This window comes from Haemorhous mexicanus, chromosome 8 (assembly GCF_027477595.1).
Source record: "Haemorhous mexicanus isolate bHaeMex1 chromosome 8, bHaeMex1.pri, whole genome shotgun sequence".
In the NCBI taxonomy this organism is placed as follows: domain Eukaryota; kingdom Metazoa; phylum Chordata; class Aves; order Passeriformes; family Fringillidae; genus Haemorhous; species Haemorhous mexicanus.
In genome coordinates, this window is record NC_082348.1 from 30,888,774 (window position 1) to 30,908,307 (window position 19,534).

Here is a 19,534-nt window from a genome sequence, read left to right on the forward strand (position 1 = left end):
TTTATTATGGATCTAATCCTCTAGAGGGAATAATTTATTAACTACAGCACTAAATTCCTGTTTACTTACAGTGCAGCCATCTTCCAGAACAGCATATGTGAATTTGCTGTTTCCTTCAGCCTTGATCTCACTTTCTGTAGAGCTCATGAGTTTCAGAGCTTTTTTAACATTCCCACTGTCGTGGTCCATGTAGGCAATGCTGTTCTTGCAGTGGTAGGTGATGTTCTGGGAGGCACGGCTGGAGAGGATGCGCAGGAAGGCCAGCTGAACTTCGGAGACATCCTCTGGGAGCTCAGGGTCTCCATAGCTGAACTGCAGAGTACCAACACAGGCAAGAGTGTTTGCTCAATCATGTCTAGGCTCAGGATTTTTTCACATAAAAATTGTCTCATTCAGTTTAATTTCAGAATTATTTTTAGTGTCTTGTATACGTTTTAGCATGCCCAGTCTGGGCTGTTGACTGTGCTCATTTCTCACCTGGAAGCCTCCGTTCATAGACTCTCCAAACCAAACGTGTTTCTTTCCACTGTTTCCACTGGTCCACCAGTTTTTCCTTGGCACAGTCCTGGGGTTAGCATTGAGGCAGGTCTCACCAGTTTCCATATTGCAGTAGACTTTAATAGCATCCATCTTGCAGCCTTGGTTAGGATCAACCCAGTACTCTCCTAGAGAAAAGGGAAAATGTTAAGGGGTTTAATATATAAGGAGAAGAACCTGACTGCAAGGTGGTAAACCTTATTTCTATGAGAGATTTCTGAGCCAAATCAGGAAATTTACTAATTTTGACAGAAGAGATGCCACAGAAAATAAGATGATATAAAAAGATACTGAGTTCATGTGAATTCTGTAAAGGGAATGTAATTTGGAATAAATTTAGAATTTGTAATGTTTTTCTTTTTCCCCTAAAATGGTTTAAACATATGTTCACTTCTAAGGACACAATGAATGGAGTTGAAGTCAAATATATATTCTGTGTAAAAGCATAGTTAATTATGTTTATCATCTTTTTTATGACATTTATTTGAAAAAAAAGTCAAATTTTTATGGAATATATCTGCATTTAAATTCTGAAGTTAGGAAAACCAGAAAACCAAAACAATGCCCAAGACCTGCTACTGCTGGTGAAAATAGAATCTAAGCATACCACTCTTGAGCTCGGGATGGCAGAATTTCAGGTCTCGGCAGTTGCGAGCTGGATTCTTCCGTGACCCATCAGGACTAATGATGTTTTCAATCTGGTTGTTAATTGATTTCATTGAAGAGATGATGTCACCCAGACTGATATCATTTTCCTTGGGCTCATCTCGGTATTCATACCCATAGGAAAGTAGACCTTTCTCACCAGCACCCAGGGCAGCTGCACCACCGCCACAACATGGGCCAGGAGGTCCAGCAGGACCAGGAAGACCAGGCTGCCCTGGTGGACCCTAAAGAAAGAGTAAACAGATTAAAACTAAAAGTCTGTGTGGGCCCTGGTCTTAAAAAAATGACAGTTCTTACACAGATATGAAGTTTACTTATTCATTAATTAAACACATGTATAAACATCTGTTTAATAGATTTTCCAGGCCTTTATTTTCTTAAAATTGTATTTTTTCCCCCTCATTTTGTCAAGTTTGACCATCTTTATGTCTGAGCTTTGAAAAGGAACCCTCTCCACTTAAATCCAGAGAATGACCATTTCTTGGCTTTATCAGGTAACTGTGATAGTGACACTTTGCAGCTCTGGCCTCTCCAGATCAGTCCAGGAGCTCCATTCCATGGCTTCCCAGACCCAAAGGGAAACTGAGAGGAGGAGATTCCGTTGTATGCAGAAAAGTTGGTGATCAGCTGAGACCCAACACAGCACCCAGTGCATCAATAGTTACACCAAACTGCAAATGAGCTGCATGGCTTTGGATTTAGCCTTGGCAACTAGGTAACCTCCTGCCACAAATCTTGTCCATGAAATCGAGAGTTCCTGAGGGAGCTATTTAGAGTTGAGCATCCTCTGTTTCATGAATATTCCCAAAGATTTGCTTGTGTGAGTTTGCACCATTTACTTACGGCAGGGCCACTTTCGCCTCGGGTACCACGGGGGCCAGGAGGACCAATTGGACCTGGGTAGCCACTGGTACCATCTTTTCCAGGTGGCCCAGCTGGGCCTGGGGGACCCTAGAACAATGAACACAAATAATATGGTCAAAATAGTTCATCAGAAAATTCAGAAATACTTATTGAGGTGTTTCAAATATTTCTGTATGATTTATCAGGTGCTTTTTATTTCTTCAGCTGATGTCTGTTAAGATGGCCACTTAAAATTTATGTCTGTATCTATGTTTACATTAACTAAACAGTCTGAATTTTCCTTGCAGTTAGTCTGAGTAAGGAGCTTTTCTTACCCTTGCACCTGAAGCTCCTGGACCTCCAATTGCACCTTGTGGACCCAGGGGACCCTATAAAAAAAGGAAAAGTCAGTCATACAACTCCTGGTAATGCAACTACCAGCATGTGCCTTAAATAAAGACATTGAAAATGTCTTCAAGTTCATACAAAACACATCCTTATAACAAGGCTATGTCAGATATGAGAGTAAGTGGCCATTCTTTAATTAGAAAAAATATTGAATGTCCTCTTACATGTTTTCATATAGAGATGTGCTATCCAAAATACAAGAAAACCAATTGACACCAATGAGCTTTGGATGAACCCTAATATTCATAAAAATACATAGCCATAGCCAAAGCGCTGGAGTTTTAATACTATTACCAGTAATGTTATTGAAATAATTTGATAAACATTCATGATTTCAAATACATTTACAGATTTGTTTCGCGTGTGCAGTGCAAAGAACTTAGCCATTTGTTTAAAAGTTCTCTATCATCAAATGAGAATTTATCATTTTTTTCCCTCATTTGATAAGTTAGACTTCAGGTTCTATTGTCTTGTTGAATAGGTTGGTACTGGTGCCATCTTTGGTGTGTTAATTGAGTGAGCTTTGGTTTCTCGATTCTCACTTGTATCATTATGGGTATTTGTAGATTTTTTTAGAATAAATCCCTTCTTAAGCCTTTACTGGTCATAAATATCTATGGCATGCCTGTCCATTCTTGCCCTTCAATTCTCTTTGCTATGGTTAAATGGTGATGCATGCTTATGTACAGTAGTTTACAATTTCCTGCCCATTTTGCCCCAGTATTATTTTCTATAAAAGATACATGGCAGAAGAGAGGTATTTGGACTCTGAGTAGCTTTAGTTGTCTGTCTAGGATAGATTTCTAACAGACATAGGCATTCCAACCCCTACCTCTTTCTTTCCTAATTAAATCAGGAATAGCCTGATTATATGATAAATTAATATATAAGAAGTTTTTATGGAAAGGGTTATAGTAAACCCATCTTTACTTTCTAACAGCTTCTTCCAGATCTTTAATTTTGCTTATGTCAGGTTGATTCAGTGATTCTGGATTTTGAAACATCTGACAATCAAATTTAAATAGATTCCCATCAAATTAGCCAAGGTTAATTAGGTACCTGCAGCCTAAACACAGAAACTAAGATCAGCTGTAATTCCCAATCCAATGCAAAATACTCACAGGAGGACCAGGGAGACCAGGGGTACCAGGAAACCCTCTGTGACCCTTTATGCCATTGCTGCCTCGTTCACCAGGTTCACCTTTATCACCACGAGGACCTTGAGGACCCTGTAAAAGTAGATTTACAATAAAAGGAAGATAGAAGGAGATAAGTGCATTGCCCATATAACAGGAAATAGTGAATGGATGACATCACAAATACTTTAGAAATTACTTACGGCAGGACCACGAGCACCAGCAGGACCAGTAGAGCCAGGAGGGCCAGGTGGACCCTGTGACATGGTAAGAATGAGAAGGTGTGGATCACTTGGAACTGCTTAGCCCACCTCTTTATTTCCAGATCAGCTGTATGTTCACACCCAGCAGGTGTTGGGAAACAAGGGGAAGCTCCACACACACTAGAATCAGCAAGAATCCTGGCCAGGCCATTTTTGTACCAATGTCAGCCTTTCTCAGCTGCCTGTGGGTGCTGATCTGCACACAGGCACTACAGCCCTTCTCCCCTCTCTCAGTGAGGTGCTCAGCGTGCTGGTGTCAGCACTCCTGAGAAATAACTTGAGGGCTTCCAGAGTTACTCCCTTAGTTTAAATAAATAACACATTGCTTGTGCTGCATGAGCACCAGATGGGATGGAAATTAGGACAGGGCCTGGTGGGATGATGTGCTTTTTGGCGTCCTACAGGGTACATGAATTTTGAGCTTAATTTCTAAAAGTTGTCAGAACATAAATTCTGAGATGTCTTTCCCCTGCATATTCTTGTAGAACTGGTCCTTGATGTCAAGAAACTCTGACAGTAACAAACTCTTCAAAACTTTGTCTCTATTCCTGCATGAAATGGACTTTGCATAGGAAGGGTATGAAAATAAGCAGTAACCCATTCACTTGGTCTTACCTGAAATCCTCTTTCACCAGATTTTCCAGGTGCACCAGCATTACCTGCAGGTCCAGGGTGACCAGGGGGTCCTGGAGGGCCAGGGGAGCCACTTTCACCACGGTCACCCTGCAGATAGTAAGGGGTAATAAATACCATGTTTTATAGGATTCAATATAAGGAGTATAGCACAGGAGGTTCAAGGAACAAATTACATAGCATATAGATTACATATGTTGCCGTGTAGTTCATGTGTCATTTATTGGGCAGTCTAAGGATACTGGTGATTTCTTACTTTGCCTCCTGGGGATCCATCACGTCCAGGCAAGCCATCAGAGCCAGGGTTACCCTGCAAAACAGAGTGGCACAGTTTGTTCACAAACTGCATGACCAGTAGACAGCTTGTTTCCCAGTAAGCTTGAACAATGCTCATCCAAGAAAGAGTTTTCAAGAGAGAAGAGTTCCTGGAGGTAGAGTGGTTCCTAAAAGACCTGTAAGACCTGCATTATTTTGTAGGCAGCACCGTCCCAAGCGAGACAGATGATGTCTGCAGGCAGAGAAGGGGATGGCAGGGAAGGAGGCTACATCTTACAGGAGGGCAGAATCTGCCCAGGCCCCTGCCTTGTGAACCTTAAAGCAGATTTGCCCCCAGAAGCTCCCATTGGTAAGTCACAAGGTAGCAGGGAAATTCCATCCACTCACATCTCTGCCAGGCTCTCCAGGTAAGCCTCTTTGTCCAATAGGACCTTGGGGACCAGGAGCACCGCGTTCTCCTGGGATACCATTGGTGCCTGGTTTGCCATCTTCACCCTGAACAAAAAGGGAAAGGATTCCATTGCAGATAATGTTCTTAGGAGAAACCAGTGCATTTTGCATCTTATTAATTATGCAGGGATTTTGAAGGAGACCTAATGAAGTGATGGGCCAATGTGTCTTTCCTGGTTGTGAATACACAAAACAAGAGATAAAAACTTGGCAAAACTGATTTCTTTTCATTGCTGGCAATATTCATGCAAGGCCATTGAATGTTCCTCATTAACTGACAACTAAGAAATAATAAACAGGTATGTCTCTTATGTGCCCAAAAACAGTGGCCAAAATGGTTAACCAAAAAATGCTGGTCTATTACTTTATTAGTGATAAAATACAAACCAAGCCACTTCCCATGTTTTCTGGAGGGAGTGGAGAGGTACTTTTCTGTTTGGGTCATAGTATTTAAGCAAGAAACATATTGAGAATTAAGCAAGGGTAAACAACTAGTAGAAGGTGAGACTATGACTTGGATCTTGTACCCGGGAGAGGTTACAGCTTCCTCCTCCTCATGACCCTCCCAAAGTGTGTGAAGTGGGTAATATACTCCTAGATATATAATATATATAATATAATCTGAAAGACAACCTTGCATCCCACAGCAGCTGGATACCAGACATTTTAAAGCCCAATCTTTTGCATTTAAACCCAAATAACTGTAAATTCTCTCATCTCTGGACTAGAAAACCTTAAACCCTCCAACACCCTCAATGCATTCATTACTTTTTATGTCTCTAAGCTATTTTTAGCACTATTTGCCTCTCTAGGCTAATTTTAGCAGCTGGGTTGGGGCTGTGTCAGGGTTGAGGCTGTAGCTGCAGTGGAGGGCTCTCACCTTGGCCCCTGCCATCCCGGGGGGGCCGCTGGGGCCACGCAGGCCCGGCAGACCCGTGTTCCCCCGGCCGCCAACGATGCCTTGAGGACCTGGCTCACCGGGAGCCCCCTGTTTGAGAAAAGGTCACTGCAGTCAGTGGGAGCATCTTTAACATTCCATAGGTGGATGCTTGATCTGGACAGACATAATCCCTGTCTCCTGGTGGAACAGTCCCTGGCTGAAGGGACACTTACCCTTTCTCCTCGGGCTCCTGGGGGCCCTTTTTCTCCTGGTGCGCCCGGCTCACCTCGGATTCCAGCAGGTCCTGGACCTCCAGGAGCACCAGAACTACCAGGGGGTCCAGGAGGCCCATCCTTGCCTGCAGGGCCTGCGTTACCAGGGGGACCTGGACTACCCTGTAAGGAGGGTTAAGAAGGAAAGCGTGAGCTGCACACATGCACTGGCATTGGTCTCATGGAGGCCAGCCAGACCTGGGTCATTGCCTGAGGGCAGATTCAGGGTCCAGCCCTGTGCACCCAAATCGGATCTGGGGTTGTAACAGAATCCTCTCATGTATCCCTTTCACAGCTGGCCTTTTTTATCCCTGCTGTCTGGACGTACACCTGCACATTTTGGATGCCCAGTGCCTGTAATGCATCCAACACAGGGTACACATTCCTTACTCATGGCTCTACCACAGAAACTGGAAATAGCCGCAGGCCCTTCTGCTTTCTTGAATCACTCCTGCCATATGCCTTTAATATGGTGTCTTGGACATGTGCAGAATGAAATGGCTTTCATTACAGTCTCAGCTGAGCCAATGAATGGAAAGAATTGCATTGACTTCAATGGTACCCTAATTAAAATCCTACTTTCTATTCCATACCATAAGGAGGGTAAACTCTTTTTTGCAGATTTTTTTCTTGAAGTTCAACCATCATATTAAGAATGTGTAATATATTAATATATGTCTAAATGTATCCACAAAGTAAGACTACAAGAAAAGGGGGATAAACCAACTTACATTGTTACCAGGGGGACCAGGTAGACCACGAGCACCAGGGAAACCAGCAGCACCCTAGAGGAGACCAATACTTTTAGTTGTTATTTTCTGAAAACTGGAAAAACAGGAACAAATTGATTTTTACACACCTGCTGTGTTTAAATTATAGTCATGTTTTGTTTGAAACCTGAATTAAATGTCCTGATATGGAACAAAAAAGTAAATTTTTTTTATTTTTTTTTTTTTTTTTGGTAAGAGGAGGTCACATACTCTCCTCAAACTTGAGTTAATGGGATTTGAGATAGACAGTTGGCAAAGATGGCAAGTAAATTTAAAAATTGTTGAGATAAGCCATTGTAGAGCTTTGGGTCATTGTGTCAAAAGCTATTTTGGCACCTTACATTAAAATCAATGTAATCCAGATCACTAAAGACTTCTACTTTAATTACTCCTTCTAGAACACTTTAAATATTCTTGAACTGCCAATACTATAGTCATTGAAGTTCTTATTTTTCATTTAGGTCACGTTTGTTGTAATAAATAGAGGCATTTAGCAGAGGCTAAATTGGAGAGATACTCACAGGCCCTCCAGGAGATCCACGGTCTCCTTTTATTCCCTGGGGACCCGGTGGACCCTGCATGGAAGGAAGTAGATAAAGCAAAGGATTTGATAAAGATTAAAATTATAGGAAGTGCCATTAAGTTTCAGGCAGTTCATCTCCTTGCACTTGGGCCCACTGAGGCTGAGGGAGGGCTGAAGAAACCTCTCTATAGCTACAAGGAACAGCAAACACTTACTGGGGCACCAGGACCGCCCTGTGGACCAGCTGCTCCAGGGGGTCCAGCCTCTCCTCTCAGACCAGGGGGGCCTCTTTCTCCTTTCCCACCAGGTTCCCCATTTTGGCCCTGTAGAAAAATTATAGTGTTATATTACCACTCAAAAAAGCAGATGATACTGTGGCAAGAAATGCTATCCAAGGAGTTTAAATATTAAATTAAGTGTGAATGCAGTTGAAGTCTACTGCCCTACCAGTGCAGGAGGGGAAGGACAAAGCCATGTTCTCTATGTGTGCCTGAGCAGTGCAGGAAGAGTAGTGCAGACACTTACTGGGGCTCCAGGGAAGCCAGCAGGCCCAGGAAGACCTTGTTCTCCTCGTTCACCCTGTGGAAAACCACATGTCAGCAATGGAAGATGTTAGAAAGATAAACTTCATGTTAAAAGTTAGAGCATCCTGCTGTTAAGGCTGCTGAAGTTTCTTTGTCTTACCAGCCCTTCGGAGAAAAAACCCCAAACATCTGATCCAAAACAACTTTTGCTCCAAAGTACTAAACACAACTGCACAGGAATTAACTGATAATTGTCTAAAATGTGGTAAACTTAACTCAGCTACACCTGTATGAACCCTGAGTGTTCAACTGAGATCCCAGTGTCTTAAATATAAAAAAAAAAAAAGGCAAAAAAAGGGTATTTTTGAAAGTTTACTTAACTTTAAATCAAGATGGACATGACTGTTGCTCACACTCCTGCCTTGCCCTGTCACTGCAGCCCTCTGACCCCTTTGCACTGTTAAAAGCCCTGATTTTCTGAGGCCTTTAGTACTTATAAGTCCCAAGAGTCAACAGGAGCTGAATGTGCTTGGTTTACATGTGGCCCAAGCCACATGTATTGCTGATAGGCTTGGTGCAGCACTGATACCTAGAGCAGGCAAGAGGAGCTGTGGTGAAGCTACACAGGAAGAAAAGTGCTGTCACTTACAGGACCTCCACGGGAACCCATCGGGCCAGGGGCACCTGCTGGGCCAGTCTCTCCCTGCAGGGAACAAGGATGGTCATGGGGTGTTTGTCTTCCCCTGAGACAGCCACCCCTGGCACTCTTTACAGTACAAACCCCATGGTGAGGATGCTTTACCTTATCTCCAGGCGGGCCAGCAGGACCAGGAGGGCCAATGGGACCTACATTGCCCTAAGCAATTGGAAAAAGAGAAAATTATGTATCTTGTATCAAAATATCACAATGTTAACTCTTCTGTTTTGATCAATAGGGTTTGTGTTTCAGTGTCAGCAAATTTTCAAAGATACTTAAATGAAGCAAGTGTACAGTGCCAAAGTGCATTTGCACACGATGTGTTAGAATGATGCTCTGAAATCATACAATTTTGCAGTGTGAGAGATCTACAACTGAGTGATTCCTTTTTTTTTTTCCCACCATCCAAACCTAATCCAAAACCACCTGAAATGAATAGGTCTCTTTCCCTGGTATACAATAAAAGTGATGTGTCACCCTAATTTTCAGTTGGATAGTTGATCCACATTTCTTCAGCATCTCCTGGCTAGCTCCCTGACTTATTTATTTTTTGAAAATTTAATGTGTACCTTATGGTCAGAAATATTTTTTTTATATTTCCTCCAACTCAACCAAGCTGCATTTGTGTATTTGTCATCACTCATTACTTTCATGTATATACTGCCTGCAGGTAGTGATTTGATAGACATATATATTTCAAGTGTCTATTTTATGTGTATTTGCTATATAGATGTATAAATATATCACATTTAGTAACCTGTAGGAATATTCCATATGAGAATATTTACTATGCATGTCTTTTTGTGATTCATTACAACATCAGTCAGATAGATTTTCTCTTTCTCTCTAAAACATGGTTTCTTTCCCTCTAAAACATTGTCCCAGTCAACTACCATCTTTCTTCAACAATTCCATTACATTTACCCAAGGAGTGGTAATCTCAGAAAACAGTATTAGGGCTAATTTAGTTTACAAACCCAGTTCTGCACTGCTGGAATGAAACACAATGAGATTACAACTGTTGCTGTTGTAGATAGTATTATTCACTGTGAGGTTACTCCTGTTCTAAGAGCTGTCTGTGTAAAGGTGATGAATAAACTGTTGGATGTTTAAATACTCACTCTCTCTCCTCTTGCACCAGGAAGGCCGTCAGCACCTTTACCACCAGGTTCTCCCTGGGAAGTTTGAGACATAAAACCATGAGCAAATAAGGAAGCATGAGGAGGTGAGCCTAAATTGGGGGAAGGATCTCATACTGAGGGTCTCTCAATAGCCAGGTTTCCTTAATGAAACTGGGGATGATATTTTGCCCAGTATTCAGCATCAGATGTTACATTCTTTGATGAGGAAAAAACCCAAATTGATTCAAAATCAAGTCCAGGCCAAATTGCCTTCCCATGGTATGAACTATTCTCATCATTAATTAGATTCATTAGAACTGTTTTGATGTTCCCATCCCCCAAGAGACCCAGTGCAGCAAAATATCTAGCATGTATTAAACTGAGGGAAAAATCCCATATTTTTCAACATCTAGAACCCACATCCCACTGCTAAATCAACAGTGCTGCTACACAGTCTGCACCTCTGAAATCAGGCCAAAGTGAAGACATGGACAAACCCAGGGCCTTGTGGGACACTAACATTAAATCCACATAAAATCAAAAGTGTGTGTGTGTTACCCTCTCCCCTTTTGGTCCAGGGCTCCCAGAAGCTCCTCTTTCTCCTGGCATTCCTTGTAAGCCAGGCAGTCCTGTGCCTCCAGGGGGACCAGGTGGGCCAGGAGGACCCTAAGGTGTAACAAAAAATAATTAGAAAAAACAAAATTAACCCAAATGGTAGCAGAACAGCAGTAAAGGAAGACATTCTGTGGGTACCTTGGCACCTTCTGTGCCAGCAGGACCTGGTCCACCTCTTGTTCCAGGAGGTCCTGGAGGTCCTTGTGCACCACGCTCTCCTGGGATACCATTTTCACCCTGCGATAAAAAATGGGTTATTCTTTGTTTTCAGGCTCATATTTTGTTAATTCATTTATGTCATGACAAAAATTGCTTTATTATTTACCTTAGGGCCTGGGAATCCAGGTCCTCCAATGTCACCTTTTGGCCCCTAGTTATGAGAAAATGAATGTAAGTTAGCCATGAACTTTACTTAGTACATCTGCACTGTGGTTTGCACTGTGGTGGCACTCCTCTATTATTCCCCCAAATCAGACTTTTCTGTTCTGAGGAGAGCAGAGAGCTGTCTGAATTTGAAAACATAATTTAGCAAGAACTTCTCATTAGTTTTTTGTTAGTTGAAAAAAAAAGGAATTGCTACTTACTGGTTCTCCAGGCTTTCCATTCTCTCCAGCTGGTCCTGGTCCACCAGGCAATCCCTATATGAAGAAACAGCATTATCCATGGTACACATATAAGTTATGCCTTTTCCATCTTCAGATTTTTGATTTTGACACAAAGATGTGTGGCCAACTCACTCCTTGTAACTTTTGTCAAGTGGTTAATCTGTTATATTCTATTATATTCAAAATATGATGACATCTGGCACTCCAATATAAATGTTCGGATATCTTTTTTTTTTTTTTTGTGGGTTTGTGTTAGTCTATTAAAAAGAATCAGAAAACAAGAAAACAATAAGCACACAGCACCTGGAGGCCAGGTGGGCCTGCTGGTCCTGGTTCTCCTCTCTCTCCAGAAGCACCCTAGAATCAAACAAATGAGGAAGAAAATCCATGAACTTGCCTGAGAACACTTCAACAATCAAACACCTCCTCACCACCTCTAATCTACACCTCCTTTTTGTGACCTGATGCTGACATTGCACAAGCTCACAGACCAATGTATGTTGGTGTTGTGGTATTTGCTCTTTTCAATCCAACTCTTAGATATGATCCAGCAGACACATTTTAACTTGATAGGAGTTTGAAATGCCATAAACATTAAAGGGAGCAACAATACACTTCTGCTTGAAAAGACAAAGAGCTCTAAATTTTCATTTCAATCTACACCAAGTATACCTGACTCGAGTTTCTCCCACTAAAGTTTTGAATATTCATTCATTAAAACAATGGCAAAGAAGAGCTCTTTTATTTGTCTTCATAAAAGGAGATTTTTTCATATCATTAAAAATATTTTCTTTCTGCTAAATTCCCAGTGTCTGTCTGTAGCTGCCAGACCCCAGATCATTGCCTCAGATGGGCCCACCACACTTACAGTAGGTCCTGGAGGACCTGGGAGGCCAACATCACCATTCTTCCCAGCAAGACCCTATTCAAAAACAAAATTGGGCTATGGTTAGAGAGTGATACCACTTTTGTAAGACTCATCAAGTTATTATTAATACTGTGTCATTATTAAACAAAATATTAGCAAAACTTACAGGCGGTCCAGGCGGTCCACCAGGGCCTCTTTCTCCATTCTTGCCTGGTGCACCCTTACAAAAGAGAAAGGCCACATTTGAAATACTTGTTTCTGGTCAGTGGACAATTGTCTAAAGCAGCAGCGTGAGACAGCCCCACTATGGAGCAATTTAGTTTAACATTTGACCCATCAAGCATCAGCACAGAAGAGGAGAAATCCCACTCACCTCATTGCCCTTGGGACCAGGGAAACCCATCACACCTGGCTGGCCACGTGGGCCTGGAGGGCCAGGTGGGCCAGAGCGTCCAGATTCACCCTGATTGCCCTGGGATAAGCAAAAAGAAAGGAAGATGTAGCATCTGTGAGGTGAAATAAAGCAATTCCTAGGACTCATTCAACCTTGAGTGAGGGGGAGACACTGTTCAAAATTCATTATGAGTTCTGTACTGCAACTGTGGCCCATCTACTCTGTATTTTACACAGTGCCAAATGACAGAGTTTGCAGGCTGTTCTTGCAATGATGCAGCATAAAAAGTGCTCTGGTAGTTAAAGCAAGCAGAGAGGAGGGAATTAATCTGGCTGTGATAACAACCTGTCATGTGGATGCTGTGGGATGGGGGTAGGGTTGGGTCAGCAGGAGGACTGGGATAAAATATTTGCACAATGTACTCACGGGAGGGCCGGGCTTCCCATCGCTTCCAGGGCTTCCTGGAATTCCGGGCAAGCCCTGCAAATTGAAGGAAAAAAAGAGTGTTATACTTCAGTTTAAAATGCACATTATGAAGTTTCAGTTAATAAATATTTATATATAAAATCTGTTGCTTCCTATCATCCTCTTCAATAAAGATTAAAAGTTTTTCTATTTCCCTTAGCCTGTGAAGGGGAAAAATTGGAGAAAGCAAACAAATTCTGTCATTATGGGTTTATTGTTTTTCCTGAGAGTTGCATATAAGCAAGACATGAGACATTATTCAACTAGCACAAAAATTTTCTTTCATTATATTGGAAGAAAACTATATTTAGATGGAAAAAAAAAGAAATTAAACAATTCTGTCTACACACCTCTACCTGAAAGCAACACAATGTGCAACACTTTTTCATTAACTTGTTTAAATTTCTAAATATTATTTTTGGTGTATCCTTGCCAAGAAAATCTTGTTTAGCTCCTAGAGGCCTGCAGTTGGGCTTTTGAATGTCAATATATTTATTGTTAGGAGTTGTTAATTCTTACTAGAGCTCCTAGAATGTTGTTCCATGTACACTGAGATGTTGTCTGCACAATAGGCCATCTCTGAAATCGTACTGATATGTACTGTAACAACTGACCAACAGCTTATTTGCTATAATTAAAAATAAGCCAAAAATATAATACTCATGTATCTTGAAATACTTAAATTAATTTCTAATTTAATTTTTAAAGTCTATTTACATAATAACTGAAATAGAAACATATTTAAATAAAACCCCATAATATCTAACGTTAGAATTTGCTGAAATGTTAAGAGCTAGTGCAGAAAATCACCCAATGCTGGCTCATATTCAAGGCATTTCTCATGGCAGGGCCTGGCATGCTCTGAGAGCCTCCCAAAGCCTCCTGACTCTGTCGTGGCAGTGTCCTGGGAACTCCCTGTGACTCTGCTCTGTTACCTGTCCCACCATGAATGCATGCTACCACTGCCTAAAGGAACTCATAGAAAGGATTTCTGCTGGACTGCTCTACCACATCAGCTCAGGTGAGTCATCTCTAGCAGAGTTTATCCCATTTTCCCAGAGATGTCCTGCCTTACTCTCATTCCAGGAAGACCTGGGCCTCCATCTTGCCCACGCTCTCCTGCAGGGCCGCTGGGGCCGGGGGGACCTGGGCTGCCACGCTCACCAGCAGGACCCTGGAAAGAGACGTGGAGATTCACAGAGAGGGAATCAGCATTGCATAGAATCTGAGAGTGTCCATCCAAATTCACATGGATTCTCCAAAAGTTTGGAGGACTCTTTCGGAGGAAGATTTTTACCTTTTCGCCTGGAAGTCCATTGCTACCAGGTAGGCCACGGAAACCAGGGGATCCCTGCCAGATAAAAAACAAGCTATGGATCATAGGCAGTATGACACAGGTAATAGCAACTCGGTTTTCTTCTAAACTATTTGCCATTAGACAGCATAACGAAAATTAATGAAAAAAAAAGATCAAAGTGGCATTTCGCTGTAGCAAAAAGGACTGCAGACTATTTTGTCTTTGATTGCAGTGTTCCTGTTGAAATTATAGCCTGTCCTCCTTTTTTTTTAGATGGTCCTGCATCATTATTATATATCATGAGTTTTCTAAAGTACTATAGAAACCAAAAATCACATTCAGTATTGACAATTGTTTTCCTCTAATTCAATACTGAGAAGAGCTCTGTTGTTTTAATATTTATTTGCTACTATCTTTATAAAAGAAATTTGAATTAAAATTTTCATTTTGCAGCCCCCTTTATATGTTTAGTATGATTAATTAGTTCATTATGCATCTTTGGTTTCCTCATAACTTCAGCAAATATTGCATTCAATTATTAAGTTAGGACTTACAAATAGATCAGCACATTTTCCTTTGTTTCTGATGGGAATAGAAATCTAAAATTTGTAACGTTGCTATTGATTTTCAATAAAAAAATTAGTAGATTTCTCTGAGAGAATTATTAAATTTTTGGAAAATTATTATACTAGCCAAAAAACCTGTTTGCAGTTGAAATATTATAACATAGACAATACTGTTATTGATATTGAAGATGTATTAGCAAAAGAGATGTTGATATAAAGATATATCTTGAATGTAGAAGAATTTACATCAATTTCACTTTCTAGAGCAGAAATTCTTTTGATTGTTGATTGTTGCTAACTGAGAAGTAATTTTGAAATTTTGATTATTTGTTCTCCTTGGGGTTCTCATAGTTTATGATTGTTTCTCAGCAAAAATCTTTTGGTAAAACTTCCAGATGTATAAGATCACTGCTTCTTCTATACCAAAACCAGAAAGAAATTATTTTTTTTCCAACTGAGATAGATCCAAGAGCTGCAATTCAGAGGAGAAACTAGATAAGAATTCTCCCCAGTTTTGTAACCCAGTTTCAAATCTGGAATTTACTGAGGAGATATATGGAGCCAAATATTCCCTGGAAGCGGTTTGAACGTCATAATTTTTTGTCTCTGTCTTGGCTCAAGAGCTTGTGTACCACAGCTCACCCTTTCTCCAGGGGTACCAGGTACTCCGTTCTGCCCGGGTTCTCCGTTTGCACCTCTCTTCCCTTCCTCACCAGGAGGCCCAGGAGCACCTGGGGTGCCATTTTCACCCTGGCAACAACAGAAACCCAAGCCCATCAGTGAGTTAGAAGTCTCCAAAAAACCAAACAGATTTTGTATGAGGAAAGATTCAGGGTTCAGGCTTCCTTGAAAAAAGTCTCTGGACACATTTTGAAATCACTTACGCGCTCGCCTTTTGGGCCTGGATCTCCTTTTGCACCATCCTTACCAGGGTCTCCCTAAAAAGTAGAAAATTCCATTAAAATTATGGGTTGCAGATGGGCATCATTCTGGAGCTACTAGAATGCAGTAGTGAAATACTAGGAAGTAGACATGATATTTCAAATTATTGACTCCTTTTTTTATTTATCATTTTGCAAAGGAGTCAGCATGCGCTGGCTGAACCTGTAAATGAAAGCCATGGGACTCCTTAAAAATGCAGTAAAGGAAAGAAGTGATACAATCTTAAACACCATTGAGTAAATTTTGATGTCTGTTCCTGAGCTATTTCAGACATCATTGAGTCTTTTGTTCAAAGTCCCTGAATATTTTCTCTGACAGAGAGCTATATGTGGCGTAAGGCTGTAAGAAAAGGGCCTGCTGGGGTAAGTGACAGTGAAAGACCAGGGACAGCTCATGGGGTTTAGTGGACTGTGGACTCAGCACTTGGGAATTAAAACAAAACAACAGATTTTGTCTGATGTAGCCAATTTACACAAGCAGTCTCTTTGTTGTATCTGAATTGGTAGATAAATTAGGAAAGCAAATAGATATTATCACCATATTTATGTATAATCATGTATAGCAGTATAGCAGTATCTATATATGAAACAAAACTGCTATTTATGTATAGCAGTACCTATATATGAAACAAAATATTATATATTTATAAAAATAATTGCCTATTTTCATTATAAAAGAATTTATTAGACTATTTCAAGAAGATCAATGGGGTTTTTTTTAATGTTATCAGCCTTAGTTCCACCATATTTGTTGGTACAACCAGTGTAAAGACCATCAGTAACTCACCGGACTCCCTTTTGCCCCAGGGTTTCCACTTGCACCTGGAGGACCTGGAAGACCACGGCCTCCTGGCAGACCAGGAGCACCAGGAATGCCAGAAGGTCCCTGCAGAGAGAGAACAGAGATGAAGAGAGAGTAGCATTGGTGGACTCTACCCAGTCCAAACAGTGACCCTCACCAACAGAGTGCAGCAATGGCAGAGATGTGGAAAGTACCCACCATTTCACCCTTGTTGCCAGGGCTTCCAGCTCTTCCAGGAGGGCCCTGGAAAAACAAATTTGACAGAGTAACCAATGCTGCTAACCCAGGACCAGAGCAAAGGGCTCTGTGAAGAGCAGGTGACACAGCATCTCTCAGGTCCCAAGTGCTACTGATGTACCTGAGGCCCAGGTGGCCCAGCATGACCCTGAGGACCAGGTTCTCCCCTCTCTCCAGGACTACCACTAGCACCAGCAGGACCAGGAGGACCAGCTTCACCCTATGGAAAAAAACAGTAAAATGAGAAAATGAAGGGATTTTAGTCATCTCCAGGGCAATCAGCATTAAATTAATGGTTTCTACCACTTAGTGGTATTTTGTTGTGGGCATTCGTGAAGATGATGAGGATTGGGTTTGTCTCATGCTGCATAGAGCACATCTGTTCTAGGCTTGCAAACAGTGTAATAGCAGCCAGGAAAAGGAGGGCTCATAAAATAATGATGTAGAGTGACATCAGCTGTGTAACTAGAGAAAGGACCAAATCCCATGTAGTTATGTGTCTTTAGTTGAATACCTTAAAACCTGGAGAGCCTGGAAATCCTGCGGTTCCGGGGGGACCTGGGGGACCCTTAAAAGTGAAAGAAATACTGTTAATGCAAAAGGTAAAAGCCATATGGAATTAATCTTAAACTAAAAAAAGGAGTCTGATTATGAGATTTTTCTCTGAGTAAGGAAACACCTGGAAAATAGCAAATATAAATTATGCTGTAAAAGATGAGATTTGGCTAGTCCTAAAATATCACACCTACATCTTAGCTACCCTGAATTATACATGTTCAGCTGAATTTCTGTGTTTTAAATTTAAAAACATGAAATCTATCATTAGGGAGATTAAGTTATAAAAAACTTTCAAAATTTGTTCTAATTATAAAAAAAGAAGAAGAAAAGAAAGCCAATACAGCTGTTACACACCCAAGTGGACATGCTCAGGTTTCTAGGCAGATGGAAAAGAAAAATATTTGCCAACTCCAGACAGCAGAATAATTTATTTGATAAGATCATTCAAAATTTGATCTTCATGAGGTGCAGCAATTCCATCCATCTATATGTTCTCTGAGAATAATCTGGGTTTGGATTTTTGCATTTTCTGATTTACAGTGTAAGAGCTCTCCTATTGCCCTTTAGGTACATTAACGAACACAATGAAATATACACAATGGAAACACAGTGAAATATAATGCTCATTCTTGAATAAGCGCACCCCAATTTTGAGTTTGCTGGCACTGCAGAACATCTGCTAGAAGTAATTAGACTAAAGAAACACAAATACTGAGAGTCAAAGTTGCCTTACAGGTGGGCCTGCTGCTCCTGGAGATCCGTCTTTGCCATGGGCACCCTACAGACAGAAGTGAGGTATTAGGTACAGAGCACCACCCTGGACACAGAACCACATCCTTTCATGTACATAACTCAGGGACCATATTTTTGTGTCTGTTCTTTCCCACTTAGTTGACTAAGACTGAAGGATTCCTTAAATGAGAAATTCCAAAGTAATAATTAACTAAATATTTTGTGAAGGAATAGTCAACACTTTACGTGACTTGCACTGTGACAGGAAGATGTAAAAATACATTCCTATTAAATTTCTTAAGGAAATAACAGCTACATTCACATTGTCTGTGTGAATAAGTAAGATTGCAACAGATGTGTATTTCAAAGTAACAGTTACTTCTGATTCACATAAAAGACTAAATTTCACTCCAAAAACCTGATGAACACTGATGACTTAAACCCCATTGCCTGTCTTGTAGCCATATTAGACCAGACCCTCTGCTCAGGTTATGCAGTGTCTGCACAAACAAGGGGCTGGCTGTAAACTGCTTTGCTGCTCGTGTTGAATGCTCTGAACTAAGAATTCCTTCAGAGCAAAGGGATGTACCTACCCTCTAACCTGTCAAAGGGGAATTTTATTATTTCCCACAAGTTACTTCTGAGATTGCATTTTTTCCCTCTCTGTACTGTCCCCTGCCACTCTCTGCTTCCACTCCTCCTCCCTGCTTCTTTGCCAAATGTGAGTTTATGCTGAAACACTGAACTCTTCCTCAATGTGTAACCTATTCATTGCAAAAAGCAAAACAGGAAATAAGATGGTAAATGTGTTGTGGGTTAGAAGTGTTACATCTTTAATTGGGAACTGAAAAGATTTCATGAGATTTTTTTCAGATGCTATATAGTTTTTTACTCCTTTGCATTAAAACTGCTTTAAGGAAGTAGGGAATTCTCAACATATTGAATCCAAATATGTGCTGCCTCTGGATAGGAACAATGTCTGCAATTACTTACAGGGCCACCAGGATTCCCAGGTCTTCCCCTTTCTCCAGCTGGACCCCTTGGTCCCTAGAAAATATTGTAAAAATGAATATGTTAAATGGCTTCTAAAATCAGATGGCTGAGCAAAGAGACATTGCTCTTATTTATGTAGCTCACTATTGTCCACTGCAGGTGGTAGAATAATTAAAGTAAAAAGGATGAGGAACAACTCAGATAACATTTAAACATTCCAGGATGCACATATTTACCGGCTGGCCTGGTGCTCCATTTACTCCAGGAAGACCAGTTTCACCCTGTTACAGAGAGAAAAAAAAATGAACTTTGGTGAGAACATTTTTTGGTTTATTCAAGGGGAAGAGCCACAGAAAAAAGCCCAATTTGTTATCCCTTTCTATGGGGTGCTGGGTGTTCTCAGCATGAACTGAGAGCTGAGAAGTGTAAACAAGTGTCAAATCAAAATTTAAACAGGAAATA

At 41.0% G+C, this 19,534-nt stretch overlaps 1 protein-coding gene across 1 annotated transcript in view; it reads right to left on the minus strand.

Moving 5' to 3' along the window:
• The window catches only part of COL3A1 (collagen type III alpha 1 chain), a 49,298-nt gene that overhangs the window by 1,796 nt on the left and 27,968 nt on the right, over positions 1 to 19,534 (minus strand). The window contains exons 12-50 of the mRNA XM_059853460.1: positions 19,309 to 19,353; positions 19,073 to 19,126; positions 18,081 to 18,125; positions 17,304 to 17,357; positions 16,911 to 17,009; positions 16,751 to 16,795; positions 16,538 to 16,636; positions 15,694 to 15,747; positions 15,452 to 15,559; positions 14,244 to 14,297; positions 14,022 to 14,120; positions 12,908 to 12,961; positions 12,461 to 12,559; positions 12,254 to 12,307; positions 12,088 to 12,141; positions 11,523 to 11,576; positions 11,199 to 11,252; positions 10,940 to 10,984; positions 10,753 to 10,851; positions 10,558 to 10,665; positions 10,000 to 10,053; positions 8,984 to 9,037; positions 8,831 to 8,884; positions 8,183 to 8,236; positions 7,873 to 7,980; positions 7,656 to 7,709; positions 7,096 to 7,149; positions 6,326 to 6,487; positions 6,093 to 6,200; positions 5,150 to 5,257; positions 4,743 to 4,796; positions 4,469 to 4,576; positions 3,794 to 3,847; positions 3,576 to 3,683; positions 2,382 to 2,435; positions 2,047 to 2,154; positions 1,145 to 1,427; positions 478 to 665; positions 70 to 312 (exon numbers count right to left, since the gene is read on the minus strand). Coding sequence (XP_059709443.1) covers positions 70 to 312; positions 478 to 665; positions 1,145 to 1,427; positions 2,047 to 2,154; positions 2,382 to 2,435; positions 3,576 to 3,683; positions 3,794 to 3,847; positions 4,469 to 4,576; positions 4,743 to 4,796; positions 5,150 to 5,257; positions 6,093 to 6,200; positions 6,326 to 6,487; positions 7,096 to 7,149; positions 7,656 to 7,709; positions 7,873 to 7,980; positions 8,183 to 8,236; positions 8,831 to 8,884; positions 8,984 to 9,037; positions 10,000 to 10,053; positions 10,558 to 10,665; positions 10,753 to 10,851; positions 10,940 to 10,984; positions 11,199 to 11,252; positions 11,523 to 11,576; positions 12,088 to 12,141; positions 12,254 to 12,307; positions 12,461 to 12,559; positions 12,908 to 12,961; positions 14,022 to 14,120; positions 14,244 to 14,297; positions 15,452 to 15,559; positions 15,694 to 15,747; positions 16,538 to 16,636; positions 16,751 to 16,795; positions 16,911 to 17,009; positions 17,304 to 17,357; positions 18,081 to 18,125; positions 19,073 to 19,126; positions 19,309 to 19,353 — 3,387 coding nt within the window. The remainder of the gene's footprint in view (positions 1 to 69; positions 313 to 477; positions 666 to 1,144; positions 1,428 to 2,046; positions 2,155 to 2,381; positions 2,436 to 3,575; positions 3,684 to 3,793; positions 3,848 to 4,468; positions 4,577 to 4,742; positions 4,797 to 5,149; positions 5,258 to 6,092; positions 6,201 to 6,325; positions 6,488 to 7,095; positions 7,150 to 7,655; positions 7,710 to 7,872; positions 7,981 to 8,182; positions 8,237 to 8,830; positions 8,885 to 8,983; positions 9,038 to 9,999; positions 10,054 to 10,557; positions 10,666 to 10,752; positions 10,852 to 10,939; positions 10,985 to 11,198; positions 11,253 to 11,522; positions 11,577 to 12,087; positions 12,142 to 12,253; positions 12,308 to 12,460; positions 12,560 to 12,907; positions 12,962 to 14,021; positions 14,121 to 14,243; positions 14,298 to 15,451; positions 15,560 to 15,693; positions 15,748 to 16,537; positions 16,637 to 16,750; positions 16,796 to 16,910; positions 17,010 to 17,303; positions 17,358 to 18,080; positions 18,126 to 19,072; positions 19,127 to 19,308; positions 19,354 to 19,534) is intronic.